Source organism: Octopus bimaculoides, chromosome 8, assembly GCF_046866305.1.
Source record: "Octopus bimaculoides isolate indiv1 chromosome 8, ASM4686630v1, whole genome shotgun sequence".
NCBI classification, from domain to species: Eukaryota; Metazoa; Mollusca; class Cephalopoda; order Octopoda; family Octopodidae; genus Octopus; species Octopus bimaculoides.
This window is the reverse complement of record NC_142935.1, coordinates 31,931,516-31,959,494: the sequence shown is the minus strand read 5'-3', so window position 1 is coordinate 31,959,494 and position 27,979 is coordinate 31,931,516. Positions and strand designations below refer to the sequence as shown.

At 34.8% G+C, this 27,979-nt stretch overlaps 2 protein-coding genes across 4 annotated transcripts; one reads left to right on the top strand and one right to left on the bottom strand.

Annotated features, from left to right (window-relative positions):
- The first annotated feature begins 5 nt into the window (after positions 1–5).
- Positions 6–23,320, top strand: LOC106878686 (dynein axonemal assembly factor 19). 3 transcript variants are annotated; one of them, XM_089356324.1, is made up of 4 exons: positions 6–177; positions 13,839–13,987; positions 21,285–21,426; positions 22,164–23,320. In XM_089356324.1, the coding sequence occupies exons 2-4, from the start codon at positions 13,839–13,841 to the stop codon at positions 22,560–22,562; spliced, it is 690 nt and encodes a 229-aa protein (XP_089212450.1). In that variant the 5' UTR covers positions 6–177; the 3' UTR covers positions 22,563–23,320. The 3 variants fall into 3 exon arrangements, with proteins under 3 accessions (XP_089212450.1, XP_089212449.1, XP_014783456.1); XM_089356323.1 differs by lacking the exon at positions 6–177 and adding an exon at positions 10,689–10,957; XM_014927970.3 differs by lacking the exon at positions 6–177 and adding an exon at positions 11,961–12,115.
- A 356-nt stretch (positions 23,321–23,676) lies between these two features.
- LOC106878685 (uncharacterized) lies at positions 23,677–26,159 on the bottom strand. The gene is made up of 3 exons (XM_014927969.3): positions 24,942–26,159; positions 24,604–24,683; positions 23,677–23,850 (listed from the first exon to the last, which is right to left on the bottom strand). The coding sequence occupies exons 1-3, from the start codon at positions 25,038–25,040 to the stop codon at positions 23,709–23,711; spliced, it is 321 nt and encodes a 106-aa protein (XP_014783455.1). The 5' UTR covers positions 25,041–26,159; the 3' UTR covers positions 23,677–23,708.
- Between the last annotated feature and the right edge of the window lie 1,820 nt (positions 26,160–27,979).

The following is a 27,979-nucleotide window of genomic DNA, read 5'->3' as shown; positions in this document are numbered from 1 at the left end:
AGGCCTATGTAAGTTCGGAGGTGCTGGTTATTTTATGTTGATGCATGATGTCGCTTGGTCGAGCATGCATAATTTGCCTGCATCTTCAAATTTGCAAACTAGAATATCATACTGATGACGGGAATGAAGGTTTTTACTATTCTGATCCAGAAACGCGTCTATGATTAACTAAGACTGGTTAGTTTCGTTGTTTTTTTCTTCTTGTTTTGCCTTTGTGAGTTACAAGTATTGCTATCTGTTGGAGTTTTAGCACTTTAGTTGCTATTTCTGAACTTCGGCATGTGGTGAAGCAACTGTTGCTGATCCCTTAATTATGTCTATAAATGTATGGTGTTTACATACCGAAGGGCTTGGTAAAAATTATTAATTATTAATCTATCAATAAATCAATAATCCTTTACCCTTTTATTTGTTATATATATATATATATATATATATATATATATTAAGATCGATATTTAAATACCGATTTTATCAAGTGGCCAGCATGGGAATAAAAACCGTCAAAGGTAATAATTATTTAAAATTATAATTTAGGGTATCTAAGAGATACCACCACGCTGAAAATAGTTACCATGCATAGCAAAAATTACACAAAAATCAGGATATCACGCCCGTTTTATAGGTAGAGATACCAAGTTGAAGTGATGCATTTTGAGTAGATATGAATATTAATAATAAATGGAGCAAAACTCATATAAATAAAAGTTCCTTTAATTCCTACACATGTTTCATAATATATGTGTGCTCTCCTACAAAGAAGTAAGAGCTGCTGGAATTCCACATATATTCATCGTCAGGGAATCAACATATAAAAGCAAGACAAATGCGAAATGAGGTAACTTACGAGCTATAACATTACATAGCCAAGTAAGTGACCGTTAGAAGTAAGAACCTTAGTAGAGCTAGGCCATGTACATCAAGATTGGTCCTGTAGAAAATAATAAAAGAATCTAAATAACGCCTTTATTAACTTGAAGAGGTCAAACCAGTTTGCGATACGATCGAAACGTGCGAATTTTACTGTTAAAGTCAACGTTGTAGACAGTTTTGCATTTCCTTTCTTTTCTTTTAATTTTTCGTAATTAAAAGCAGAAATGAGAGAGAAGAGAAAAGCGAGTAGACCAAGCAACTTGGTCTGTTGGTATTATCAACGTATTCACTGTAAGTGAATGGTACGCTTTATCTAAAGTGGGAGAGACAGGGCAAATGAAGGTAATATATATGTGTCTGCGTAGTAAGTATGCGTTTGCGTTCGCGATACATATTACTGTCTGGAGATAGTAGAAAGTTAATTAACTGAAATACTATTTAATTAATTGTAAGAAGGAGACTGTCACCGAGTCGTCGTTAGAAATGGGAGCCAACCAAACACCAGAGGAATCGTGTCATTAGGGAATAAAAAAAAATATATCGCGACATTTCGAAATAGAATGAAATGTCTAACTGAATATATGTTTATGAGTTTTGTGACCAATTCGTTAGTGCCATTGGTGCAAAGTGTCGTCAAAATGAATAATAAGTCCTTGCAGAGACATTTGTTACCTTCTCCACGTGGTCGGTCAATCTGCTAGAAATAGCAATCAAATTAATTTCAAATCACACTCTAATGTCTTCAAAGATGTTTAAGAACAGGCATGACGGTGTGGTTAAGAAGCCTGCTTTACAACCAAATGATTTCGGGTTCATCCCCACTGCGAAGTGCATCGGACAAACGTCTTCTATAATGGTCTCGGACTGACCAATGCCCTGAGTGAGAATTTGGTAGACGGAAACTATGTCGCAGTCTGTCATCGGCGAGTGTGTGAGTGAAGGCGTGTGGCCTAGTAGTGAGTGTGCGGTACATACAATCGTTAGATCTTAGGTTCGATTCTCGGAGCGAGTGGTGTGTTGTTCTCTTGAGCCAAACCCTTCAGTTCACGTTGCTCTGCAATCATTTCGTCCTGTGACACTTTGTGCACCTGTACAGGCAATATATCGGTTCCATGGAGGGAGTCTGCCAACACATTTGATCACTGGAAACAAATCAACCGCTATAGTCTATTGACTACTAGTTATTTCTCTCTCTGTCTCTGTCTTTATCTCTTTACCACTCTTTCTCTCTCGTCGACGTTTCTCCAATTCTATCATACTGTTACCTATCTATTTATATTTCTAATTTATCTCTATTATATTTTTCTTTCATTTTTTTTCTCTTTCTGCTCAGCCACTGCTTTCTCCTTCCTGTATGTATATATATATATATATATATATATATATATATATATATATATATATATATATATATATATTTGCATACGTAAGAATGAACTTTTTCTATATATATCCATCAGTCTGTAAGAATCAAAACATGTCAAGAATGTGATTTTATGAGGATAGCTTTCTTGATGAAGCGGGGCAGTGTCCGCATGGTTTGTAAGATATTTTATTCATTTTTCTACCAGGACATGAACTCTGGAAATGGCCGTAGAAAGTGGAATTCCCCGAACTATATTATATGCTTTATATACCATTTATATATTTTTTTAAAAAAACACATCGATTTCTATGGATCTTTTAATTAAAACTCTTAACCGCTCTTAATTTTAGTTCATAGAAATTTTTAACAGTTCTCGTTTTCTCACACATCCTTTCGTACGTATCACATATGAGTTTTATTTAAATGTATTTTTATGTATGTTTATATTTATATTTTATAAATATTTTTTCAAAATGTTCATAGGTGTTGATATGTATTAATATATGAATGATGCGCCTTTTAAGTCGAATTTATAACTATATGAGTATGATAGTCTAATTTGAGTTCATATCTTAATCCTTATATATATAAATAATAGTAATAATAATGATATAAATAATATATATATATATATATATATATATATATATATATATATATATATATATATATATATAGAGAGAGAGAGAGAGAGAGAGAGATCATATATATACATTTTTTCCCGAGCGTCAAACTAATACACCTGTCTTCGTTTTTTGCTTTTCTATAAACTTCAAATATATATATATACTTTATTAATAAAGCTGCAAAGACATCACAAAAGCTGTTACTCAGAGTTTCACGATCCTATTCGTCGGACAGTTTAATAACCAAAACTGTCCGACGAACAGGAACGTGAAACTCTGAGTAACAGTTTTTGTGATGTCTTTGCAGCTCAAATAATAAAGCATATTGCTCTATTTTCCCACCTTGTTTCACATTTATGTGCTTACTCTGTGGTCTCTCTCTATATATATGTGTGTGTGTGTTGAGTGTGTGTGTGTGTGTGTGTGTGTGTGTGTATGTGTGTGTGCGCGCGCGCGCGCCACACACACACATATACGCATACAGAAATAATTTCAAAATTAGGTTACACGTATAGTAACTGATTTTCTAAAATGTCATTTACATCTAAACCCACCTGCATAGCTTTAGTATGTTTGTCACTCAATTGTCATTACATCATTTTCTTCTGGATACTGACTTCTTGATGAATGCAGTCCACGATGCCATTCACACTTCAGAAATTCTCCAGTGACAGCTAACCCCAAATCTAAAAACTTAAAGTACAGTTAAGTCTGTAGGTGGTTGGTGGGGCTAATGTACTATAAAGGCCAATTGACATCTTCTGATCAAGGAAGACAACGGAGAATCCGAAATCCTAAATATTTAAAAACTGAAACGCGGGAATATAGTGCTAATTGAATCTGCAAGCATGTTTCGGTCTTTTTCGACTTCGTCAGTGAAATATAGCACATTCTGATCGAACACACCTATGTTGTTGGCACTCCGTCGCTTACGACGGCGAGGGTTCCAGTTGATCCAATCAACGGAACAGCCTGCTCGTGAAATTAACGTGCAAGTGGCTGAGCACTCCACAGACACGTGGTACCCTTAACGTAGTTCTCGGGGATATTCAGCGTGACACAGTGTGACAAGGCTGGCCCTTTGAATTATAGGCACAACAGAAACAGGAAGTAAGAGTGAGAGAAAGTTGTGGCGAAAGAGTACAGCAGGGTTCGCCACCATCGTGAAATTAACGCGGTATTTCGTCTGCATTCAATTTCCGCCGAGGTCGACTTTGTCTTTCATCCTTTCGAGGTTGATAAATTAAGTACCAGTTAAGCACTGGGGTTGATGTAATCGATTGATCCCTATGTCTTTCCTTGTTTGTCCCCTCTATGTTTAGCCCCTTGTGGGCAATAAAGAAATAAGAAACGTTAGCACGCCGGGCGAAATGCTTAGCGATATTTCGTCTGCCTTTACGTCCTAAGTTCAAATTCCGCCGAGGTCGACTTTGCTTTTCATCCTTTCGGGGTCGATAGATTAAGTACCAGTTGCGTCCTGGGGTCGATCTAATCGTTCTTAGCTTCATCGTTCGTAGTTTGCCGGTCTATTGTCCAAGTCTAAAAGATTCAGATTTTTCTACGTCTGTAAATTATTCTAAAGTATTTCTATTAATTTTAAACACTCAAGAAGATACTGAGAAAAAAAAAAGAAAAGAAATAATTAGTTTTATTCCAGAAAATACGCTTTGATTATCATATTTCTCGGTTAATCGAAACATTGCCGGTTTATTTTTTACTTTGTCTTCTCTTTATGATCAATTTGTGGCTATTTCTAAATAGCAGGAAGTGGATTTATTGCAGGACAAAGAACTAAATTCCGGACGCAAAATTATGATTAACATTTTTGCTTTCATCTCGTACTTTTGTAGTTTGTTTTATAATTAATTCTATATCATCGTATGATGTAAAATTTCAGGTGGTTATCATGATACACTCCATAATGTCTTACTTCCGAAAGTTAAGATTTTAGGTAAAATATGTCAGGCTGATTCTATCGGTTTGTCTCATAAATCCGTTCGTTTCAGTCAATTGCTATTTGTATTAACACCAAAAATATTTTTATCGTAGTGTTTTTATGTTTTTGTTTTAGTTCTAGTTTTCCTCAGCAACTTTTGTTTATCGTTTTTGCCATTTGAATAAATTTTACCTCTTTTCATGATGATGGAATGCCAAGCAGAAATGAAATGAGCATTCTTCGACACCTGCATCTCTTCGCTTTCAATTAAGGTTCCAAGGTTGCCAAAGGCTCTCGTAACATTTGAACTGTGCACGGAGAAGATGCCATTACTAAAAGAACTGCACAGAAATAATTTTCATGCTTCAGGATGGGGAATTTCGAGTGCATTAGAAACCTGACCTTAATGGAATTATTATCAAAAACTTAGCCAAATGAAATATAAGAGAAAAATCCATACCACATTAGGTGCCGATGTAGTATGTGATCTAAATGCATGTTTCTGGTACAGCTTTGTGATCTACATTTAAAATTCATCTACAGGGTTTTCGAAAGTCTCTCCGCATTGAATTCAGATTAGAAAATGCTCACACGGCAGGAAAAAAAGAAAATAAATTTTATGTATTGAAAATGAAGGACGACACTTTCAACAATTCTTATAAAATTTTTTTAAGTCTTGTAAAATCTAATATATTCTTTTGTGGTCTTATACCATCTTATAAATATTTATTTTGCAATAAAATACTGCGGAGAGACTTTTTGAACATTCTGTATATACTAGACTTCCGGTCAGGTTGGTATATAAACAAAAAAAAAACAAAAAAAAAACAGACATGATTTAAACACTTTTAGTGAAAGAAGTCGTGATGAGAGCAAAAGAATTTTACACACAGGTTATACGAGATGAAGAATCTGCAGTTCTTTATTTTTAGATGATTAAGTCACTCCTCTAATTATAATTGCAAATCTATAACAAAATTTTGAATATAGATCACAAACTAGTCTAGATTTAAGTTGCTGTAGATCACAATGGCATGTAGATGACATACTACACCGGCACCCAACATTAAATATGTATTTGATTCTCTTTTGAATTATGAAACTGATAAATGCCACAGCCTGTTTTCGGTAATAAGATCTCAGGGGAATTAAGAAACACGATCTAGTTTGAATGAATCTTTGTGTTTTTGATAACGGTAAAAGATTTTGAGCGACTGAAGATAATCTGGAATTGTCACGAGTTTGTGGTGCTTCTGATATTTCATGCTATTATCTTTGCAGAAGATATAGTTGATGTGGTCAGAATGGGAATGATATGTATACAATTCGAGTTGACGAGGAGCTAACAAGGAAGCCTATATACGGTTACTCGATTTGTTTGAAACAATAGCCAACCTCCTTCGGTTGAAATATTTAGCATTCTGCAAAATAAAGACAAAAAAAAACAATGCGTTCACGCTGGACAATTTCGTCTCAGTTATATATAAAAAAGACGATATGGTCACGTCAGGAAAGGATTTGATCATAGATCTACGCGATCAGAGCTGGCTTGGAGTTAAACAACGGCTACAACAATTGCAACTGGTATAACTAGTATATTTCTATCATTTATCATTCACTTGCATTAATCATTGGATTGCAGCCATGTTTAGGCTCCATCTCGAAGGGTTTTGTCGATCAAATCGACCCCAGTATATATTTTTAAGTATGGTACCTCTTTTATCGGTCACTTTTGATGCATCGCTATGAGACGTGGACGTTAACAAACTAACTCCGGTTGTGAAACAACGGAGGAGGAACAAACCAAGTATACACACACATACATGACAGGTTTCGCACACATACATGACAGGCTTCTACACAGTTTCCGTCAACCAAATTTGTTCAAAAGACATTGGTCTACGCAGTACTTGACTTCTACTTATTTTAACGATCCCGAATGGATGAAATCTATAATCGACTTCGGCAGAATTTGAACTCAGAACGCAAAGAGTAGGAAAATTCCGTATTTATATTCTTTTCTAATCTAGGCACAAAGCCCGAAATTTTGGGGGAGGGGACTAGTCGATTAGATCGACTCCAGTACGCAAATTGTACTTAATTTATCGACCCCGAAAGGATGAAAAGCAAAGTCGACCGCGGCGGAATTTGAACTCAGAACGTAGCGACAGACGAAATACCGCCAAGCATTTCGCCCAGCGTGCTAACGTTTCTGCCAGCTCCCAGCCTTTCCAGTATTTGTATTAACGCTGCTGATACACTGCTCTCGTTCTCCAAAGACGAATAGTGCTCTTGAAATCTAGACATGTCACCTGAAGAACTACCTCTGGCGGAAGTTCGAAATCTACCAGAGACAAAAAAATGAATGAATAAAAAATTATGCAAGTGTTTAAAAGTAAAGAACTATTAAATTCAATATTCTGTTACACATATACTGTAACATATTAAATATTGCCCCCCCCCCCTCCTTCCACGCACACCATATATACGTAAAGAGAGAGAACAGGGGGTAGGGAGAGAACAAAAGTAATATATTCTAAGCAGAGGCAAGAACACAATGAATCGAGTTGGAGTGTACTGAGAAAGTAATGAGTATCATGGTGAAAGAGGATTTGGTTTCTGATTATTTGGGTACTCTTCATGTTCTACTTCATCGAGAAGTTGACCTGTTAGGCAAAATCTTTATCTAGGTACACTTCAAGGTAGAAGACTTTCAAACAAAACACGAAACGACTTTGTCTCAATTTTCCACTGGCCGCCAGTTTATATATAAATATTATATATATATATATATATATATATATATATATATATATATATATATATGTAGTGAATCTTGCAGGCATGAAGTGGATTCGATCCACTATGCCCAAATTTAAATTAACACTGCATCAGAACTTTTCCCACGGTGGAACAATGGTTGTGATTTGACAGCAGTTTAATATTTTCCAGATGCCTTTGGCTGGGCTGAAACAATGTCTTCACCACTTGACCCTTTCTAACCTCTTCTACTCCATCAAAATCTAGAATAGAGATAACAAGACCACCAGCTAAATCCATTGTTCTCAGTAATATATCTATCCTTCTAGATAGCTATAAAAACAGGAGACCCCAAGCCAAACAGTCAGTAGTCACTTGGGGACACAGAGCGAAGTAACTAGTGACAACTCAATTAGTTAGGGAACGGTCATCTACAGATATAGTCACAAGCAGGCAACCACCTAAAGACAAAACGACCAAAGGGAGAAAGAAGTTTACAACCAGCCAACTATGAGACACAACTTCCCTTGACTCTATAACTATCACTAGCTCGCATTCTTTTCTCAGTAACATTACCCTATCTTTATCTATATATACTACTATGAGAAAGTGTACATACATATACAGGCCAAAATCAACTTCCTTTACTTTGCATGTTTTACGTACAAACTGTTATACTATTACACTAACCTACCCGTCGTGGTATGGCATTTATTAGAGTAACGGTAAATAAATATTTCTATAAAAATTTCGATCACTCTTCATCGTTCATCTTATAACCTGTTACAATTGGTAAATAATACTTATCGTTACATATATATATATATAATCTTTAAAGTCAACTTGGGATCTTTCAGAACAATTATATTCAGATTGTTAACGCAAGTCCCAACATGTATGTATAATAAAGAGCGGTATGGTACATAATCGACGAATTAAAACGAAATTTAAACGTTTTAAAAGCGAATAAATTATATAAAACTAGGCATGCACAGCAAGTGGTTGTCTTACGAAGTTTTTATCCATTAATCAATCGCAACGCTCCACTAAGTTGATCTACAGCAGAGACAAGCGTGCTAAATCTGAAACTTGCTAACAACGTTGTTTGGGAATCTGGAGTCAGGTGTTTTCATTCCAACAGAAGCCCAATAAGCCTTTTGTTGTCTTAAGTTATACATACACACACGCGCACACAAACATGTACACGCATATACACGCGCACACACACACATAAATACGCACTCACACACACATATATACAAACAGAATCCACTACATTTCACAAACGCGTGTGTGCGTTCAATCGTACATACTCTCTCTCTCTCTCTGTCCGTCTATCTGCCTGTCTCTCGCTATCTCGCCCACACACACACACACACACATACACCCACAACCGCACACTTTACCCGTGCACTGGCGTTTGTAAGCCTTAACCCTTTACGGGCCTGTCCCCTTAGTGAGTTTTTTCAAGGATCGTGTCATGTCTCCACTTGTACTAACTTTCTCCTAGTTCCCTAGACCAGGGGTTTTCAAACTGTGGTCCGCGGACCACAGGGGATCCGCAAGGACAAGACAGGGGGTCCGTGGAAAGCCAAGACAGGGTGTCCGTGCAAAGCCAAGTAAGCACATCCTTCTCACTAAGTATGTATTAAAAAAATCCTGTGTATAATTGACAATAAACTTATTTGCTAAATACTGTTAAATAAATAAATGTAAAAATATATGTTATTTTAAGCAAATATTTATGTATAAATTTCATAAACGTTTATAAGGTAAAGCCTGAAATATAAAAGGGTCCGCAAGTCAAAAAGTTTGAAAACCCCTGTCCTAGACCATCTGGTTAAAATGTGGATAAGGGTGCTACACTGCCTGCAGAATGGCTTTTGTCGTTATTCGTTCACATTTTAGGGTTATTTAGGGTCGACCTGATCCCACTCTATTCATTGTCCTTGGTGGGCAAGCCCGTTTGTCTTCCCCTAGCAATCCTCCTGCGTTCAGTTGCAGACCCTTTGTGTTATAAACTCCCTCTTCTTTCTGGTATTGGTGTTTTTCCAATTCTTGGTGCTGTACTCGTCAAGTCCTGGTCGTCCTTGACAAATTACGCCACTCCTGGTGCTTCCGGTATGTTTCTGCCTTCTTCACAACTTCCTGAGGCTTCCGCATTTTGCTGCACTTTATGGTCTTGTTGAGCGTCTGATTCTCTCATTTTCAAAGAGAAGCAATGTTCTGATTCCTCTTGCCGTCATGGCTTTGAATTCCTCCTCTACGTATGAAATTGGTAGGCGGAGGAGTAGATAAAACATTGGACAACTGATCTAGGGATTGTTCTTTATGCTGCCTGTCTCGTTTCTCTATTTGTTTCTTTCGTTGTTTGCAAAAAAAGTTCGTTTTTCATGTTTTTGTATTTCATGTTCTCGTTTTTCATGTTGTTTACGTTTTTTGGCGTCCTGTACCCATATATGCATGTGTATATACATATATATATGTATGCACATGTATGTATGTACATACATCTACGTATGTATATATGCATATATATATATATATATATATATATATATATATATATATGTTATTTATATTATATATATGTATGTGTATATATATATATATATATATATATATATATATATATATATATATATATATATATATGTGTATATATATATATATATATATATGTGTGTGTGTGTGTGTGTGTGTGTGTGTGTAGTGAAACTAACACTTCTATCGCCATTATATACAAACAAACCATTTCCCCACTGTTATAAATATATTCAAGTTCGGGCGTAGTAGGGACCAGCCTGCTGTATCCATCACATGACTGACTATTCTTTGCGCGGGTAAATTATCTTCACCCGTTCCCGCCAGAACGCAAATCGACCAACCACAGCCCCTAATAAGGTCACGTGATAGTGTTTTTCTAATGCTTCGCTGGAGCCTACCTTCAGTTATAAATAGCCTGCTAGATACCCAGCAAATTCGTCGCGCCTCAGATCCTAGATCTGGCTGGCGTTGACCACACACGCGTAACACAGCCAACCAGTTTCCAGCGACGACGTCAACACCATCGTACGACTACGAACTACAAGCATCGCCCCCGACGTCGCCAGCAGCAACACGACTCTACGTACTACCAGCATCGCCACTAACGTCAACATGACTCTACACGTATACAAGCTACCACAGCTAACCGCGGCACTTCTCTCTTCGATCCTGTTTGTGCGATTCACCTTCGCCACGAAATAACAGCCAAGAACCCAGCCTGCGAAGGACATCTGTATTCAAGAACCCGGCTTGGCATGGAAGCCCTAACATCACAACAAGTGATCGCTCTGCCCCACACGCCTTAACTTCTTATATACAGACACTTACCATTGTGTACTCTATGAACTGGTATCTTAAATTCTTATACGTGTTACTGACTTTTTTCTATCCGCTGTATCTCACGCATACACATTCATGTATTACTTACACACAGTCTTTTGTTTACATGATGGCCTGTCTTTTAATGTGTTTTATTATGTCGCATTCACTCACACACAGACATACAATTTAATGCTACAATAAATCTTACTGTTATTCATCTCATACGGTTGTGTTCCTATTGTTGTCCTTACTGGCATTTACGAATTCACCATGTTATCGAAGTATAACATATATATATCATTTGATATATTTTGTGTTCGATCGTGTGACGCGTTGAATAAAGGAGCCTGTTTTTCCATTCGTCACCATTTCTCCTTTTGGGTTTGCACGGTCGTTCTTACATATATATATATATATATATATATATATATATATATATATATATATATATATATATATATATATATATATATATATATATATATATGCGTGCGTGTGTGTGTACGTATGTATGTATATATTACCAGAAGCAACAGAGTGGCTCAAGGGCCGACAGTTTCGTGCGTTAGTACTTATCAAAGTTTGGTAAGTGCTTACGCACGAAACGTTCGGCTTTGGAGTCACTCTGTTATTTCTGCTAATATTTATGTATATATATATATGAGTGTGTGTGTATGTGTGTTAATAGCAGTATCAGCACAAAGCAGTAATTAAGACTAAGCAAACTTTAGTTAAAATATGTTTGTGACATATTTCAGCTTCTTAGGGAAAATTCACTGCAGTTACCGTGGAGAATATATATATATATATATATATATATATATATATATATATATATATATATATATAAAAAAATGAAATATTCAAACACTGATATATATACACACACACACACATTCTATGTGCGTTACCAACACAATTAACCGTATTAAGTCTATGTTTTTGTTTCTTCTTTATCAAGCATGACCTAAGTCATTCTAAATTTGTTGCGCGTACGTAAGTTTTTTTTTTTTTTCAAAGCCATTAACATAATTATGAAACAACTGCGTTTCGCCCAGACGATTCCGGTTGTTGTTTTACACATACCTTGTTGCTAAGGTTACTGTCCCGCGCTGTAATGTTTATGGAGTTCGTACGCTATATATGTTTCCTTAACGCATTCGCTCTGTTTAATATACGATAAAGGTATGTTCATTTCTGACAGTGTTAAAAAAAATTATGAAATACAAGAGTCGAATGAGGTGTTTTATGATTTTAAAATTTTACGCTTCCTGGCAGAAATTACAATTATCAAAGTTACGTTTGGCAAATAAATGCAGGTGTGATAAAAGCTTCTGACAAGAGAATTTATTGATAACTTTCTCTCTCTTCCTACATTACTCTCTCTTTCTCTGTCTTTTCTCTCGCTCTTTTCTCTCGCTCTTTTCTCTCTTTCTCCCAGCTCTCTCCCGTCTCTCTCTCCCCCACTCTCTCTTATTCTTTCTTTTTCTTTCTCTTTCTCTCTTTCTTTTTCTCTCTCCTCTCTCTCTTCTCTCTCCCACAGCTCTCTCTGTCTGCCTGCCTGTCTGCCTGTCTGTCTGTTTCTGTCTGTCTGTCTCTCTCTCTCTCTCTCTCTCTCTCTCTCTTGAGAGTTTCTTGTCACTATATGTATGTATGTATGCATGTATGTGTGTATGTATGCATGTATGTATGTATGTATGCATGCATACATATATTGTGTGTATATATAATATATGATATATATATATATATATATATACTCTTTACTCTAAGTTATCAAGTGATGTTGGGGTACAAACACAAACCCACAAACATATATACACACACATACATACATACATACACACACACACACATATATATATATATATAAATATATATATATATATATATATATATATATATATATATATATATATATATATATTGGGTACCCTCCCAGCAGTATACTGGATAGATACTATCCCTTAGTGGGTTGAACCCCCAACCCCTAACTCTCTCACGTTATATATATATATATATATATATATATATATATATCGATTTAAATGAGAGCTCAAAACTGATCCATATATATATACTTATATATGACGGGCTTCTTTCAGTTTCTGTCTACCAAATCCACTTACAAGGCTTTGGTCAACCCAAGGCTAGAGCAGAAGACACTTGCCCAAGGTGTCACTAAGTGGGAATGTATATATATATATACATACATATACATATATATATATATATATATATATATATATATATATATATATATATACAAAATTATGTGTATTTCTTCTATCTTAATGAATAAAAATTCTTCTGATAGAATAAATGGGTTAATAGAAACCAATGTAGCAAAGAACATAAAATAACTGTGGTTTAGTTCCTGTTTTTAAGGCAGGAACTCCTCGAAATTTTGGTTATTTGAGTATATTTAAGAATTTAAGGAATGGAGAAAACGCATGTTATAATTGCATACTTTATTCCTACATATGTTTCAAAGGATTACAACCTGTGTGATCCATAGGGATCTTTGATATTAAAATTGTAACCTTATATATATACATATACATATACATATACATATACATATATATATATATATATATATCAATTAGAAAATGGAGGATAATATGCTGAACCTAACTACTTGCAGACAGTGTATCCCGTTGAATTCATTAATTTAATTCATAGCTAAAGTGACAAAAAAAACCACAAAGTACAGGTGTTTATGACAAACCATGTTATTTTGCCAACCGGGTTTACAGATAGAAGTACAAAGTACATAAAGAATTAGAGAATGAACAGAAGTTTAATCTTACAGTTGTTTCGGCCTAGCTTTGGCATGCTCCATTCTCTCCGAATAGTTCTTGCCAGAGTGATTAGTTTCTTTTATCTTCCAATCTTCCTTTTGCAGATGACTTCTTATGATGCTGACAACCTTGACTTTAAATCCTTGGATAAGGAACTTAAAACTGCTGTGGAACTAGACGAAAAATATTGGAGAGAAAATGATGCCAAATTTCGAGCTGTGAGACAGAAAGTTGCAAGTTATGAAGAATTTAGGTAATTGTTTGGATTTTGCGTTGTGGCATTCTGTGCTTTGCCTTTCTGAGTTGATAAAATGGTTCAGTAACTGAGTTTTGGGATTGATGGATTCAACCAAAACACCTCTCCTTCCATAAATGTATGGATGTCTGCCAGTGTTAGAGAATGTGACTGGCATCACCACTGCCACCATCACTACCACTACCACCACATTCATCATCATCATCATCATCATCTTTATCATTGTTATTGTCGTTGCTGTCATCATTGTTATGTTATCCCACCACCATCATCATCATTGTCATCGTCATCATTATCATCATCACCTTTGCTGTAGAGAGCAAATTAAAATACCTTACAGCATTTAGTCTCATCTCTCTCTCTCTCTTTCTCTGAGTTTAAGTTTTTGTATATCATCCTTTAACCCTTTTGTTACCATATTTCTGTTGAGACGCTGTATTTCTTTCAATTAATTTTAAATATAACAAAGAATTTAGTAAAATAACTTAGTTATCATTAAGCTAGTGTCAGGAACATAAATTGTGACTAAGGTTTGATGGAAGATTTTAATTCAGAACTTTTGCAAACAAGGCATTTGTACCAGAGAGCCAGAGACAGTTTCAGCCGGATTGGTATCAAAATGGTTAAGAGGTCTACATAGTAATTAGCACCAAGTCCAAACCAAACAACTCACTCATTTATATTCTCCCCTCCACCCTATGAATTTGTGTCCCTGTGCTGGTGCCATAAATCATTAACCATTAATCATTAATATTCAACTTATTTGTTTCTATAAGTTTTTCTTTTTTACTATTTACACTCGATTTAGTCTTACCCTTGTCTTTAGTTAATTAAAATTTCTCATAAATTTTGCAAGTAAATCAATAGAATTATAGATATGAAATTGGTGAAATTTACCAATAATGGTAATTAATTTAAACTTCACTTCAAAGTCTTTGTATTTGCCCCTAGGCAGGACACATAACTCTGCTTGTCTCAGTTTTTCCTAGCCATAAATTCCTCTACTGCCAGTTTCTGGTTGAAGTATATAAAAGACATGCAGCTTTTAAAATTTACTTTAAAATAATTACATGTTTAACTCTTTAACGTTCACATTCCTCTGTCGAATGTAATTGCTTATTTATTCAGGCTGTTTTCAATTAAACATGCAATATTTCATAGCTTCAAGATTTCGATGATGTGATTGTTTAGTTTTTGAATGACATAGTAAGGTAAGATATGAGTGGTCAGATTTGGCTGGGTAGAGCATAAGGCAGGTGGAATATTTCGGGTAAATATGGCCTATTGAAATACTAAAGGGTTAAATGTTCCTGTCATTAGCCTTAGGTGATCTTTAATTCAGCAGAATTATGAACAAAGAAATGCAAGATCATTGCTGACCTGGGGTTAAAAAAAATACCAACAATTCTGTGGAGGAAGCCTCTCTGGAATTGCTCAATGTGCTAGTAGTAATAGCAGCTAACTCTCCCTCAAATCACACTTTAGTGTTTTTTTAGGAAGAGAGAATGCATTGGACAATGCTGTCCTTGATGAGATTGCCATGGCTAGAACTCCTTGGATTATAAGTCCTCTCTCAGTCAAGACTGACGATAGGCTAAACAACAACAACAACAATAAACACTACATTTTATTTTATTTTTTATCTTATTTATTTTTTAATATGTTATGGTATGAAGCCATTAAAGTGAGTTCCGTGATAATTCCGAAGTCCTACAACATAAACACGAGAGATAAGAATAATGAACTACTTCTCAAATTACAAATTATGTATTTATTGCTCAAGTCATGAAAGGCTTTCTCTGGTCATCCTTGGCATACAAAAAGAAAAAAAAAAAAAGAAAAAATCAGAAAGATAATTTCTTGCAGACATATTTTTGCAAAGATAAAAATTAAGAGTAAATCCTATTTACATAGAAATATTGTTTTAATCAAGTAAATTATATGTATATGTGGATATATCTAATTCTACACACACACACTCACACAGCATGTGGTCTTAGGTTCAATCCCAGTGCAACACCTTGGGCAATCTTTTTACTGTTTTTTCAAACTGACCAATGCCTTGTGAGTGAAATTGGTAGACAGAAACTCCATGCAAGTTTGTATTGTATGCAAATTCGATCAACGGTTGTGTTAACCTTATGAAGGAATGCTTTCATCCAAGGAAATACTGGTTCAATTCCTAATATTTTTGGGAGAATTAATTTCTTTAAAATAATAGGTATATATAGGTATATAAAAACATATGGTCTGTTATAATGAATCCATAAGCACATACAAAACCCATTGTGGTCATGCTGGAACACCACCGTGGTCTTTCTGATTTCTTCAGTCTGGGGTGTTTCACATCACCACTCTTGCATGTCCCTTTTTCCCCGCTGTTGGCCTGTTTGGTGTATAAGGGAGTTGTTGGGCTGTTGGTTCATCTGGTATTATGGAGAGGAGGATGTCTAGTTCCTTTTTGAAGATATCTACTTCCACCTTATGCAGATCTCTTAATTTTTGTGGCAGGGCATTGAAGAGCTGTGGGCCTTTGAACCCTAGATTATTGCAGTACCTGGTCCAATATGTGTGTGTGTGTGTGTATTAGACAGGATGAGATAACAAAGCCAAAGCTGTGGGGAGTTTCCAGGACATTTATAATGAGATAATCTTACAGCTGTTTCTGGGATATTATGGATATCCCTTCATCAGAGACGGTGTGAGAAAATATCTGAGTCCTCACAGCCTTGGCTTTGTTATCTCATTCTGTCTAATATACATATAAGCATGCTTCTCATTCTGTTTGATATATATATATATATATATATATATATATATATATATATATATATATACATGTTAATACAAGACCCACCTTAAACTCCTCACTCATATCATTATCGAACCAAGAGTTTAAGTACAGTCTGTCCATAGCGCTTACTTAGCATTACCTGCCACTCTTTGGGTCTTCTAGACACCAATACCTCTCATACCCTTGCTATATATATATATATATATATATATATATATATATACATATATAAAATACGTATGTATGGATATAAACACAAACACAATCACAAAGAAATCAGAGAGTTATTGTAATCTCAATTGTGTTATAAGTCAGTTGTCTGATTTTAAAGTGTTTTTCTGTGATATTCCTGACTGAAGTTATTCCTTTAATCTAATTCTTTCAATTTAACTTTGTGACATTTTAGAAAAAAAAACAAAAAAAAAAAGACAAAACACCTACTTGTTTTTGTTTGTTTTTTAACTTTACCATTTGTCTATCTATCTGTTTATATATATTTATTTAGTAATTTTGCATATATATATATATATATATATATATATATATATATATGTATATTTTCTTTTTTCTCCTACCAGAAAAAGTGCCTAGCAAATTATTTTATCCTGCATCTGGTTAACTGTGTGCTTTTGTCCCCCGTTTGATGGGATGTAATAGGTGGAAATAATTTAGTTCAGGTGTAGATCTTAACTGACATATAATAATGTGATCATTGCCGCCACCACCACCATCACCACTACCACCACCATGATGACGGCGACAAGAAAACAAGTTTTTTTTTGTTTTGTTATTCTGTTGTGTCTCTATGTGTGAAGGTATGTAGGTAGGTATGTATGAATGTTGCATGTATGTATATTTGAATGTGCATATATATATGCGTGTATATATATATATATATATTTATATGTACACACATGTGTGCGTGTGCATGAATATATATATATATATATATATATATATATATATATATATGTTTAAATATATATATGTATACATATATATATATATATATATATATATATATATCTGCGTGTGTGTTTGTAAGTGTGTGCATACATATATGTGTATTTATGTATATATGAATATGTATATATATATGCATATATATATATATATATGTATATATATATATATATATATACACACATATATACGTATACACAAATACACACACATGTATATGTGTGTGTGTGTGTGTGTATGCATGTATGTACATATGCATATGTATGTATTTGCTTTGGTTGTTTTTTTTATTTTCCAGAGGGTAATAGAGGTTCTACCTTTGTTTCTCTCTGGTCAGAGACTGAAATACAGCTCCAAGTATTTCCATTTGGTATGCCATTTCGAAATGACTTGTTCTAGAGAGGAACATGGAGAGTTAGCCTCTTTCAGCATCTCAACTGTTGCTTGTTAGACAGACAGGTGCACACCTGACTTACAATACCTGCTTGTTTTTAGCTGTCAGCCTCGTATGAATGGATGTAGAAGACCTCATTCAACTAATCACTTGACAGCCGTGTTAACATCTTAACCACATATATGTATGTATGTGTGTGTATATACGTATGTATGTATGTTTGTGCATGTGTGTATATGTATGTGTATATTTGTCCGTGTGTGTGTGTATGTATATATTTATAAATAGGTGTGCGTGTATATATATGTTTGTATGCATGAATGTATGCATGCATATGCATGTATGTGTGTATATATATATATATATATGTATATTTGTATGTATGTTGCATGTTTGTATGTATATATGCATGTTGCATGTAAATGCATACATGTATGCTGTATGCATATATATATATATATATATATATGCATACATCATATATGGATGCATTTACATGTATATATGTATGCATATGTATATGTTTATGTATATATATGTATATATATACATATATATATACATACACATATACATATACATATATATATATATATATATATATATATATACATATACATACATATATATATAATCATACGTATATATATACATATATATATATATATATATATATATATATATATATACATACATATATATATATATATATATATATATATATATATATATATATATATATATATATATATATATATGAATGTATGTATATCTGCATGTATGTTTGTATGCATGTATGCATAGATGCATGCATGTATACATGTATGTATGTATGCATGAATGTATATATGTAAGTATGTGTATACATGTATGCATGTATATATGTAAGTATATATACATGTATGTACGTATGTATGTGTCTTTCCCCCTACCTCCTCCAGCGTCTGCCATGTTCCATTAGTCTTGATATAATTTCTTTGTAAGGATCTCAATGTTTAAAAGCAAGAACCAGAAGCATTAAGCATCTTATTTAACTTACTATTACTATTGTGACACACAAACAGAACATTTTCTTTAACCCTTTTCCGGTTAGGTCAGCATCTTCTTGTCACTTTTTTTTTGGGGGGGGGGGGGGAATAATTAAATTGAAATTGTGTATTTGATGTTTTCTTAGACTCGTCTTTATTTTCCATCTTTTATCTGTTTCTTGTTTCAATCATTGGACTACGGCCATCCTGGAGCACTGCATTGGAGAATTTTTAGTCGAATGAATCAACACCAGTACTCAATTTTTTTTAAAGCCCCTTTCACTGAACTGCTGTGTTATTGGAACATAAACATACCAACACCGGTTGTCAAGTGGTGGTGGAGGGCAAACACAGATACAAAGACACACACACACATACACATATGATAGGCTTCTTTCAGTTTCCATCTACTAAATCTACTCACAGGGTTTTGGTAGAAGACATAGAAGAGGCCATAGTAGAAGACTCTTGCCTAGTGCTATACCAGGGGACTGAACCTGGAACCCTGTGGTTGGGAAGCTAACTTCTTACCACACCACCATGCCTAAGTTTTCTTTTTTTCCCTATCAGTTCTGGGACTAATAAATAAAGTTGTCCTTGGTGAGAGTTGAACTCAGAGCAGTGAGGTGATGAACTAAACACTGCAAAATTTCAAATGTAGCTGATCATTATTTTAGCTGTATCTGCTTATCTATGACATGGATGGTGGACGTTATGGCATGAGGGGGAACTGAGAACACTGGTACCAGGTGTTAGAGTAGAAAATAGCAAGGAAAATGATAATGAAGATAATGCATTAATGAAAATGACGTAAGTTGTAATACTAATATGATAAGCTGGTAATAATAGAGCACATTATTGTTACTACTACTACTACTACTAATACTCTACTACTACTACTACTACTACTACTACTACTACTGGCTAGCAGAATTGTTCTGGACAAAAGGCTCAGTGGCATTTTTTGGGGGTTTTTTTTATGTTCTGAGTTCAAATTCCACTGATATCGACTTTGCCTTTCAACCTTTTGGGGGTCTGTAAAATATCCCCCCTTTTGGGAGTGCTATTTAAGCACCGAGGGCAATATAATTGTGTATCCCCTCTCCCCACAAATTTCAGGCCTTGTACCTGTAGAAGAAAAAAATTATTAGTATTATTAAGGTAGAGCACTAACTTTTTTGCGTATTATGATGTGTGGGTAAAGTAGAATTTAATTACATTATGTGAAAGTGTGTGGTTCAGTGGTTCTGGTGTTCAGTTCATAATTGTAAGGTCTTGAGTTCAATTCCTGGTGACATGTTGTGTCCTTGAGCAAGACACTTTATTTCACATTGTTCCAGTCCACTCAGCTGGTAAAAATAGGCTGTACCTGTATTTGAAAGGGCTAGCCTTGTTATATTATTTTATGCTGAATCTCCCTGAGAACTACTCTAAGGGTACATGTGTTCGTGGAGTACTCAGCCACATGCGCATTAATTTCATGAGTAGGCTGTTCGGATCAACCGGAACAATCAACATCATAAATGATGGAGTGCCAGTCTAAATTACATTAGAATGGCTGTATAAAATGCATTGGAAACAAGAAAGCAAATTTGAAATCAAGCTTTCAACTTTATTGATGTAAACAATAAAAGTGCATCATTATCATCATCATCGTCATCATCCTCATTGTTTAACATCCGTTTTCCATGCTGGCATGGATTGGACGTTTTGACTGGGGACTGGCAAGCCAGAAGGCCACACCAAGCTCCAATCTGATCTGGCAATGTTTCTACAGCTGGATGCCCTTCCTAATGCCAACCACTCCTAGAGTGTAGTGGATGCTTTTTATGTGCCACCAGCACAGGAACCAGTCAGGCAGCACTGGCATCAGCCACATTCAGATGGTGCTTTATATGTGCCACTGGCACAGGAGCCAGTCAGGTGGCACTGGCATCGGCCAAGTTCAGATGGTGCTTTGCAACTATTTCAAAAATCAGAATTAAAAAAAAAAATGACCTGATTATGAAAAGCAATTCATGTGATACAAGAATAAATAAAATATATTTGATATAAATCTATATTTATGAAGTTCCATCATACATCTAGGCATTTGGTTTTTCTGATATTTTACAGGGATATCGTAGAGGCTTCCCATTTGAAACCACTCGGAAAGGAAGACAAAATCCAAGAGAAATTCAAGCAACCATGGAATACAATTGCTACATCTTGTAATTCTCAACAAGCAGCAACAACTTGTGAGAAAACAGAGACCCAGGTAAGGGTCAATCTGTTCTTACCACTGCTGTTCTCTTCCTCCTCCTCCTTCTCATCATCATTGTTGTTGTCATCATCATCATTGTCATTATCATCATCATCATCATTACCAGCAGCAGAACCATTGTCACTGCCGCCACCACCACCACCACATTTGTGAGGGTTCTCGTCATTATTGAGTAACCACTTAGCATGGGTCAAATGACTCTCCTGTCTTTGAAGACATGAATTGACCTCTCTGCGCTTCATATGACTTGTATTGAATATCCTTGTGCAACGCAGTTCTTATAGTCTGCTTTGACACCTGAAGTTCTTTGGTAATGGTTCTTATTGATAACATTTTGAACTCTTTGGATGAACACTGGATCCTTATAATACCTGAACATTTAGAATGTTTCTTTTTCTTTGATACAGTCAAAATATTCTTGCCAGAGGCTTCCAATTTTATCCAAACTTTGTTTAGAAAAGATCTTGCCACGTCTAGAAAGCTAGCTATTTCTAAATTGCTGTTCTGCACATATGGCAACAATGACTGCATGTCTTTTGCTTTCTTGTGTTAGCATTTTATCCGCCATGGGGGATTTGAAGGAAATAAAAATCTTTTTAGTTGCTTTGAAGAGAGAAGTATACTAATAATTAAATGTTTCCAAATACCCCTTGCACCCTGCATGTCGGTAATATATTTAAAAACATTTCATTGGGCTTTTAAAAATTATTGAAAAAAATTTTTTTTTTCAGGTTCCCATTAAAATACCAAAGACTTCTCATGAATTTGTGAGAGAATGGTGCCGCCATAAAAATTCCAAGCAATCCCAATATGAGATGCTAATGCTGATAACAACTGAACAACTGGCTGTTCAATTCAAAACTGAAATACCCAATGGACTTTTAGGAGAAATATTATGTGTTCTTGAAGAATATTATTCTAAAGAGAACTACTTGGCAATTATTGAAATTCTAGACATTCTCAGTCAGTCTTCAAGATTTTCCTTATGTCTACAATTTATGAATGCAAATGAACTCAAAGAATGTCATAATTTGTTTAAGAAACTATCCTCTGATATTTCCCAAAAAGATGATATTGAGTCAAAAGAAAGATTTCAGGTGTTGAAAAAGAAATATTCTATTGATGAATAAATTGACCCCACCCTCCACCCGTCAAAAGCACAGTTCCCAGTGCAGAAACCATTAAATGGTGGAATTATGCATTATCCTATTGTCTTTTGTCTATCCTGAGGAATACATCAGGTTTTCACTTCAATCATTTAGATAGCAAAGAATATTACTTTACATGGTACACTCACATGTGCAAGATCCATATGGTATAGGTCTTCACCAGATATCAAGTATATGCATAACATACACAATAATATTCCACTACTGAAGCACCTTCGCTTTATTGTCAGATCATTTGGTAATGTAGTGGAACTTCCAACATTCTTACTATTACTACCATATTTGATGGCATGAAAGATAACAGGGGTATATCAGATACACCCTAATTTCAGCAGCGCATATTCAGAAAAAAGAGCATCAGAGACCAAACTAGCTTATGGGAGGCCCACCTTCGGATATAGGACACATGATAACTTTTTGCAACATGTTTTTGGAAGGACACATGTGTCTTTTATGTTATAAAATATGGTATCAGCTAAATGAAGTCAGATAAGTAATTTTACTTATCTTCTCATCGCTTCAAATTTGCTAATCTTTCATCAGTTATAAAGCTAGACAGAGTTAGTCGTTGAACGTTAAGCATCTTTTCAGGCATTTTTTTCAGCAGAAGAAATAGGTTTCTTTGAACAGGCCATAAAATAAGCTATTTTCCCATTGGGCTGCAGTCATTGCAAATGATGGTGATTACATTCTTGATTAAAACTATTCTGATAAACATAGTTGACATTTGTTTTTGTATCCATTCTCTTAAAACAATTACTTTCCTAACACTCAAATACATATGTATGTATGTATGTATTTGTGTATGTATGTATGTATGTATGTATGTATACACACACACACTCAATCTGAGCAGAGCAGTGCAAAACAAAAAGACTAGAAATAACTGAATCAGTTGTCCTGAATGGAGGTGGCAGAAGAGAAGCCACCTGGAGAGAACAGAGGCCATTGTAGTAGTAGTGGAACATTCAGTTTGAGGAGACAATTCATCTACTCTGAACTGTAATGTATTAATTAATGAAAAATTGGGTAGGAAAATAACAATTATAAAAGTAATAAGAACATCAATAAACAAATATGAAGGTTTTTTTTTTTGATAATTATCTTTTATTTTTCTTCTTTTTTTTCTTGGAATGGTTCCAAAATTTCAGTTTGATGTTCTTTTAACCAATCACTGAGCATTCTCAAACCAAATTCTTTTCGAAGCAGATTACGTTGTTTATGACTATTCTTAATGGCATCGTTCATCCTGGAAGTAAAATAATGAAAGAAAAGGAAAAAAGATCAGTAAGGCTTGAGAAAAGGTGTTCAGAAAAATGGTATTGCCATTGTCAAAATTTTAATATCTACTTTTCCATATTTGTGTGGCTCAGACAGTTGAGGGGTCTTGTCTTGTGGGTACTTGGCAACCCCACTAGTGTTGGTGCCATGAAAAAGCATTCAGTGCATTCTGTGAGGTGGTTACCATTAAAAAGGGCATCCAGCTATAGAAACCGTTCCAAAGCAGACACTGGATTTCAGCGTAGCTCTGGGGCTCATCTTTACATGTCCAACTCACGCTAGCATGAAAAAGGGACGTTAAATGGTGATGATTATAATGATGATGATGATGACGACGATGATGGTGATGACAATGACCTTTCATGTTTTGAGTTTAAAACCCTCACAGATCAACTTTGCTTTTCATCCCTCCTTGGATGATAAATTAGAAGAGTTGGGATTGTTATAACTGAATTCCTTCTAATGACGTAGCTAATACAGGAATAAGGGATGCAACTGCTCCCCAACCCCCAGGCACATTTTTTAAAATTGACCCCATTTCAACAAATTTTTTCCCCTAGTTCTAAGTTTCATACATAATGACATTGTTACTGAAACGTGAAATTAATGAATGCTGGATACAATTACATATATTATAACGAATGAAATATTTGGGGTAATATAAGGGTAATGGGTTAAAAATTGCTCAGTATTAGTAAAAAAAGTATTTTCTCTGGTTCACCTTCGAGTTTCAGAAAGAGCCCTTTCAAAGAACTGGTTAATTTTGATGGAATCTATCTGGTCTTTATTCGGGTTTTCTTTCTATATTAAAGTGAAACAAAGTAATCTTAAAACAACGGTATATCACGTGAGTTTGAAATTCATAAACTAAGGGCAAACGGGGAGTTATGAGGCTGATGCCTTTCTCGTCTGAGAATAACACATTTTATAACTTCTTCATTAAATCACAACAAAGGACCGTCAGCTACAGGGGATGAATTTAATATTTCAATAAAGCATCCTAGAAACTAATGAAATTATAACAGAAGATAAAGGGGAAGTAGACGGCCAAATTCTCACCTGCTGACGATAGAACTCGTTTCGGATGAACGCCTCTAAACTGCTGTCATAATTAAACATTATACCCTTTGATTCGGTCACGTTGTTGTCTTGATTCATTTTTAAAAAAAAGAACTCAAGATTTTAAGTAGATTATTTTTACTATGATCAGCAATTAATTTGTTTACTACTCTGAGCCTACATAGAAATCTGTTGTTAAGTAAGTGATGATTTATAGCCGAACTTTCGTATATCAATAAGCAACAACTTTATAAGCAGAAAAGGATAGCTCCAACATGTGCGATTCCTCGACAGCATATGAATTTATCGAAATAAATGATAATAATTGATCATAAAAGTTTATTTGATGAAAATTAATAAAAGAATAAGCGAAAAAACTTTAAAAAAAAGAAATCACATTACTTCAAGTTGTAATTACGAATAAAAAAATTGAAAAGATATAATTTCATTACGTCACTAAATATTATTAATGTTGAAAACGTCCTTGCTTAGGAGAATAATTTACTATCTGTTTCAATACTTAGAGCATTTCGAATTTAAATACGTCAACATTTGGTACGTTATACAAAATGATTTACATCCTTAGAAATTAAAAATTTCAATTACGCAGTCCTAGTTTACAATTTTATATACATAAAATAAATCACGCTGGCTTTCTGCTGGTGATTATGAGTTTATAGAATAAGTTATTTAGACAGTAAAGATATTATTTTCAATCTTTTTTCTCAAGTATCTATCAGCATATCTTAATATGTGAAGACTCATTCAGGTGACGAGCTGGCAGAAACGTTAGCACGCTTGGTGAAATGCTTACTGGTATTTCGTCTGTCTTTACGTTCTGAATTCAAATTCCGTCGAGGTCGACTTTGCCTTTTATCCTTTCGGGGTCGATAAATTAAGTAACAGTTACGCACTGGGGTCGATGTAATCGACTTAATTTCTTTGTCTGTCTTTGTTAGTCCCCTTATGGGCAATAAAGAAATAAGAAACGTAAATACTCTGGGCGAAATGTTAGTGGCATTTCGTCTGTCTTTACGTTCTTAGTTCAAATTCCGCCGAGGTCGACTTGGCTTTCATCCTTTCGGGGATCGATAAATTAAGTACCAGCTGCATACTGAGGTCGATCTAATCGACTTCCCCTCCCCCAAAATTTCGGGCCTCGTGTCTAGAATAGAAAAGAATATTTGAAAACTCAACTTTTGAAACCTAATCAAGTTAGACAACTTCGGGTTTCACAGACAAGGGACGTAACTCTTGACCATAACACTTATGAATCTCTTGAATATTTCTTCATGTGAGGGTTGCGAGCTAGCAGAATCGTTAGCAGACCGGACAAGATGCTTTGCAGCATTTCTTCTGGCTTTTTATATTCAAAGCTCAGATTCTGCCGAGGCCGACTTTGCTTTTCAACCTTTCGGAGTCGATAAAATAACTAGCAGATAAGCTCTTCAGTCGATATAATGAACATGTCCCTTCCCATCAAAATATCAGATTACGTGCCTACAGTAACTGTCTTTTAAAGGGAAATTGCTTACGCTATAATGTCGTGTATAATTATACCTTACTCCCGCACGGACCCACTCCGCGAGAATTTACGTTCGTTGCACGATTGATATCATGTGTCGTTGTCTTGCATATTTGACCTCTTTCTCAAGTACTGGTAGAAAGTAATCTTACTCTCTCGCCACCCACGCCCACCACCTCAAAGCTGAGGGTGTCCTCCATAACATTTTTTACTTCATAATTCGTGGTGAATTCCTTGCACGAGAAACCGACGCCCTTTCAAATTGTTTCCATTTTTGAACTTGGCATACCAATTACGAGCGGTTCTTTCAGCTATGGCACCAATGTCGTGAGCAGCTTTTGCGGCCTTAGAACCTTGATTAAAAGCAAAAAGAAGGTGTCGAAAATGCTCGTTTTTCTTAACTTGACATTCCATTTTAATGATCTGAAAATAAACAAAAATTAACTAAAATTAACTAGAAAAAAAAAAAACAAAAACAAAATAGATTCCAAAATGATTCAAAAATAGAATTCTCGAAAAAAATAGATTGCAAAATTTACAAAACGCAATAAATTCCAAAATTTAATAAAACGGCTGGAACTTAGTTGCCAACTCAATATATAGTTTTGATGGTTGGGTATAATTTTATTTTATATACTTTTCCCTTTAAATTTTTAGTCAATTAACTTTCTGTAATTAACTTTCTGTAATACATGTCCTGTGCATTTTCTATTTTTTTATAATGATTTTTATCCGGTGTTTTTTTTTTACATTTGAAAGCCATGTAATGAAGTGTAGACGCGTCGACATATAAAGTTCGTTAACCTGAATTCAATATTTGTTCTTCACACACACATGTATATGTATATGCATATGTGTGTGTATGTATGTGTGTGTGTGTATGTGTGTGTGTGTGTGTGTGTGTGTGCGTGTGTGTGTGTGTGTGTGTTGGTACTCTACTACCGCCTGACAACCGATGTTAGTGTGCTTAAGTCTCTGTATATTAGAGGTTCGGCAAAAGCAGTACGATACAATAAGTACTCGTTTATTTTTTTTTTTAATCAGTGAACGATTCATTTGGCTAAAAAATATTTCAATGCAGTGCCCCAGCATGGCCGCTGTCTAATGATCGAAACAAGTAAACGAATGAAAGAATTCATACATGTACAGTGATCCCTCGACTAACGCGGGTGTTACGTTCCAACCCCCCACCACCACGTGAGAGGTGAAAATCCGCGAAGTCAAAACAGTACTGTTTCTGAATATATTATTATTATTATTATTATTATTATTATTATTATTATTATTATCATTATTATTATTATTATTATTATTATTATTATTATCATTATTATCATTATTATTATTATTATTATTTGTATATATTTATTTCTTTCTTATAAATGCAAAACAACACCACGGAGAAATCAACGTAAGCTTAAATAATAAGCCGCGATAGGTTAACCGCGATATGGCGAGGCATTACTGTACATCCATTATGCCTTGTGATCTATGTAATCAATAACTCATTGAA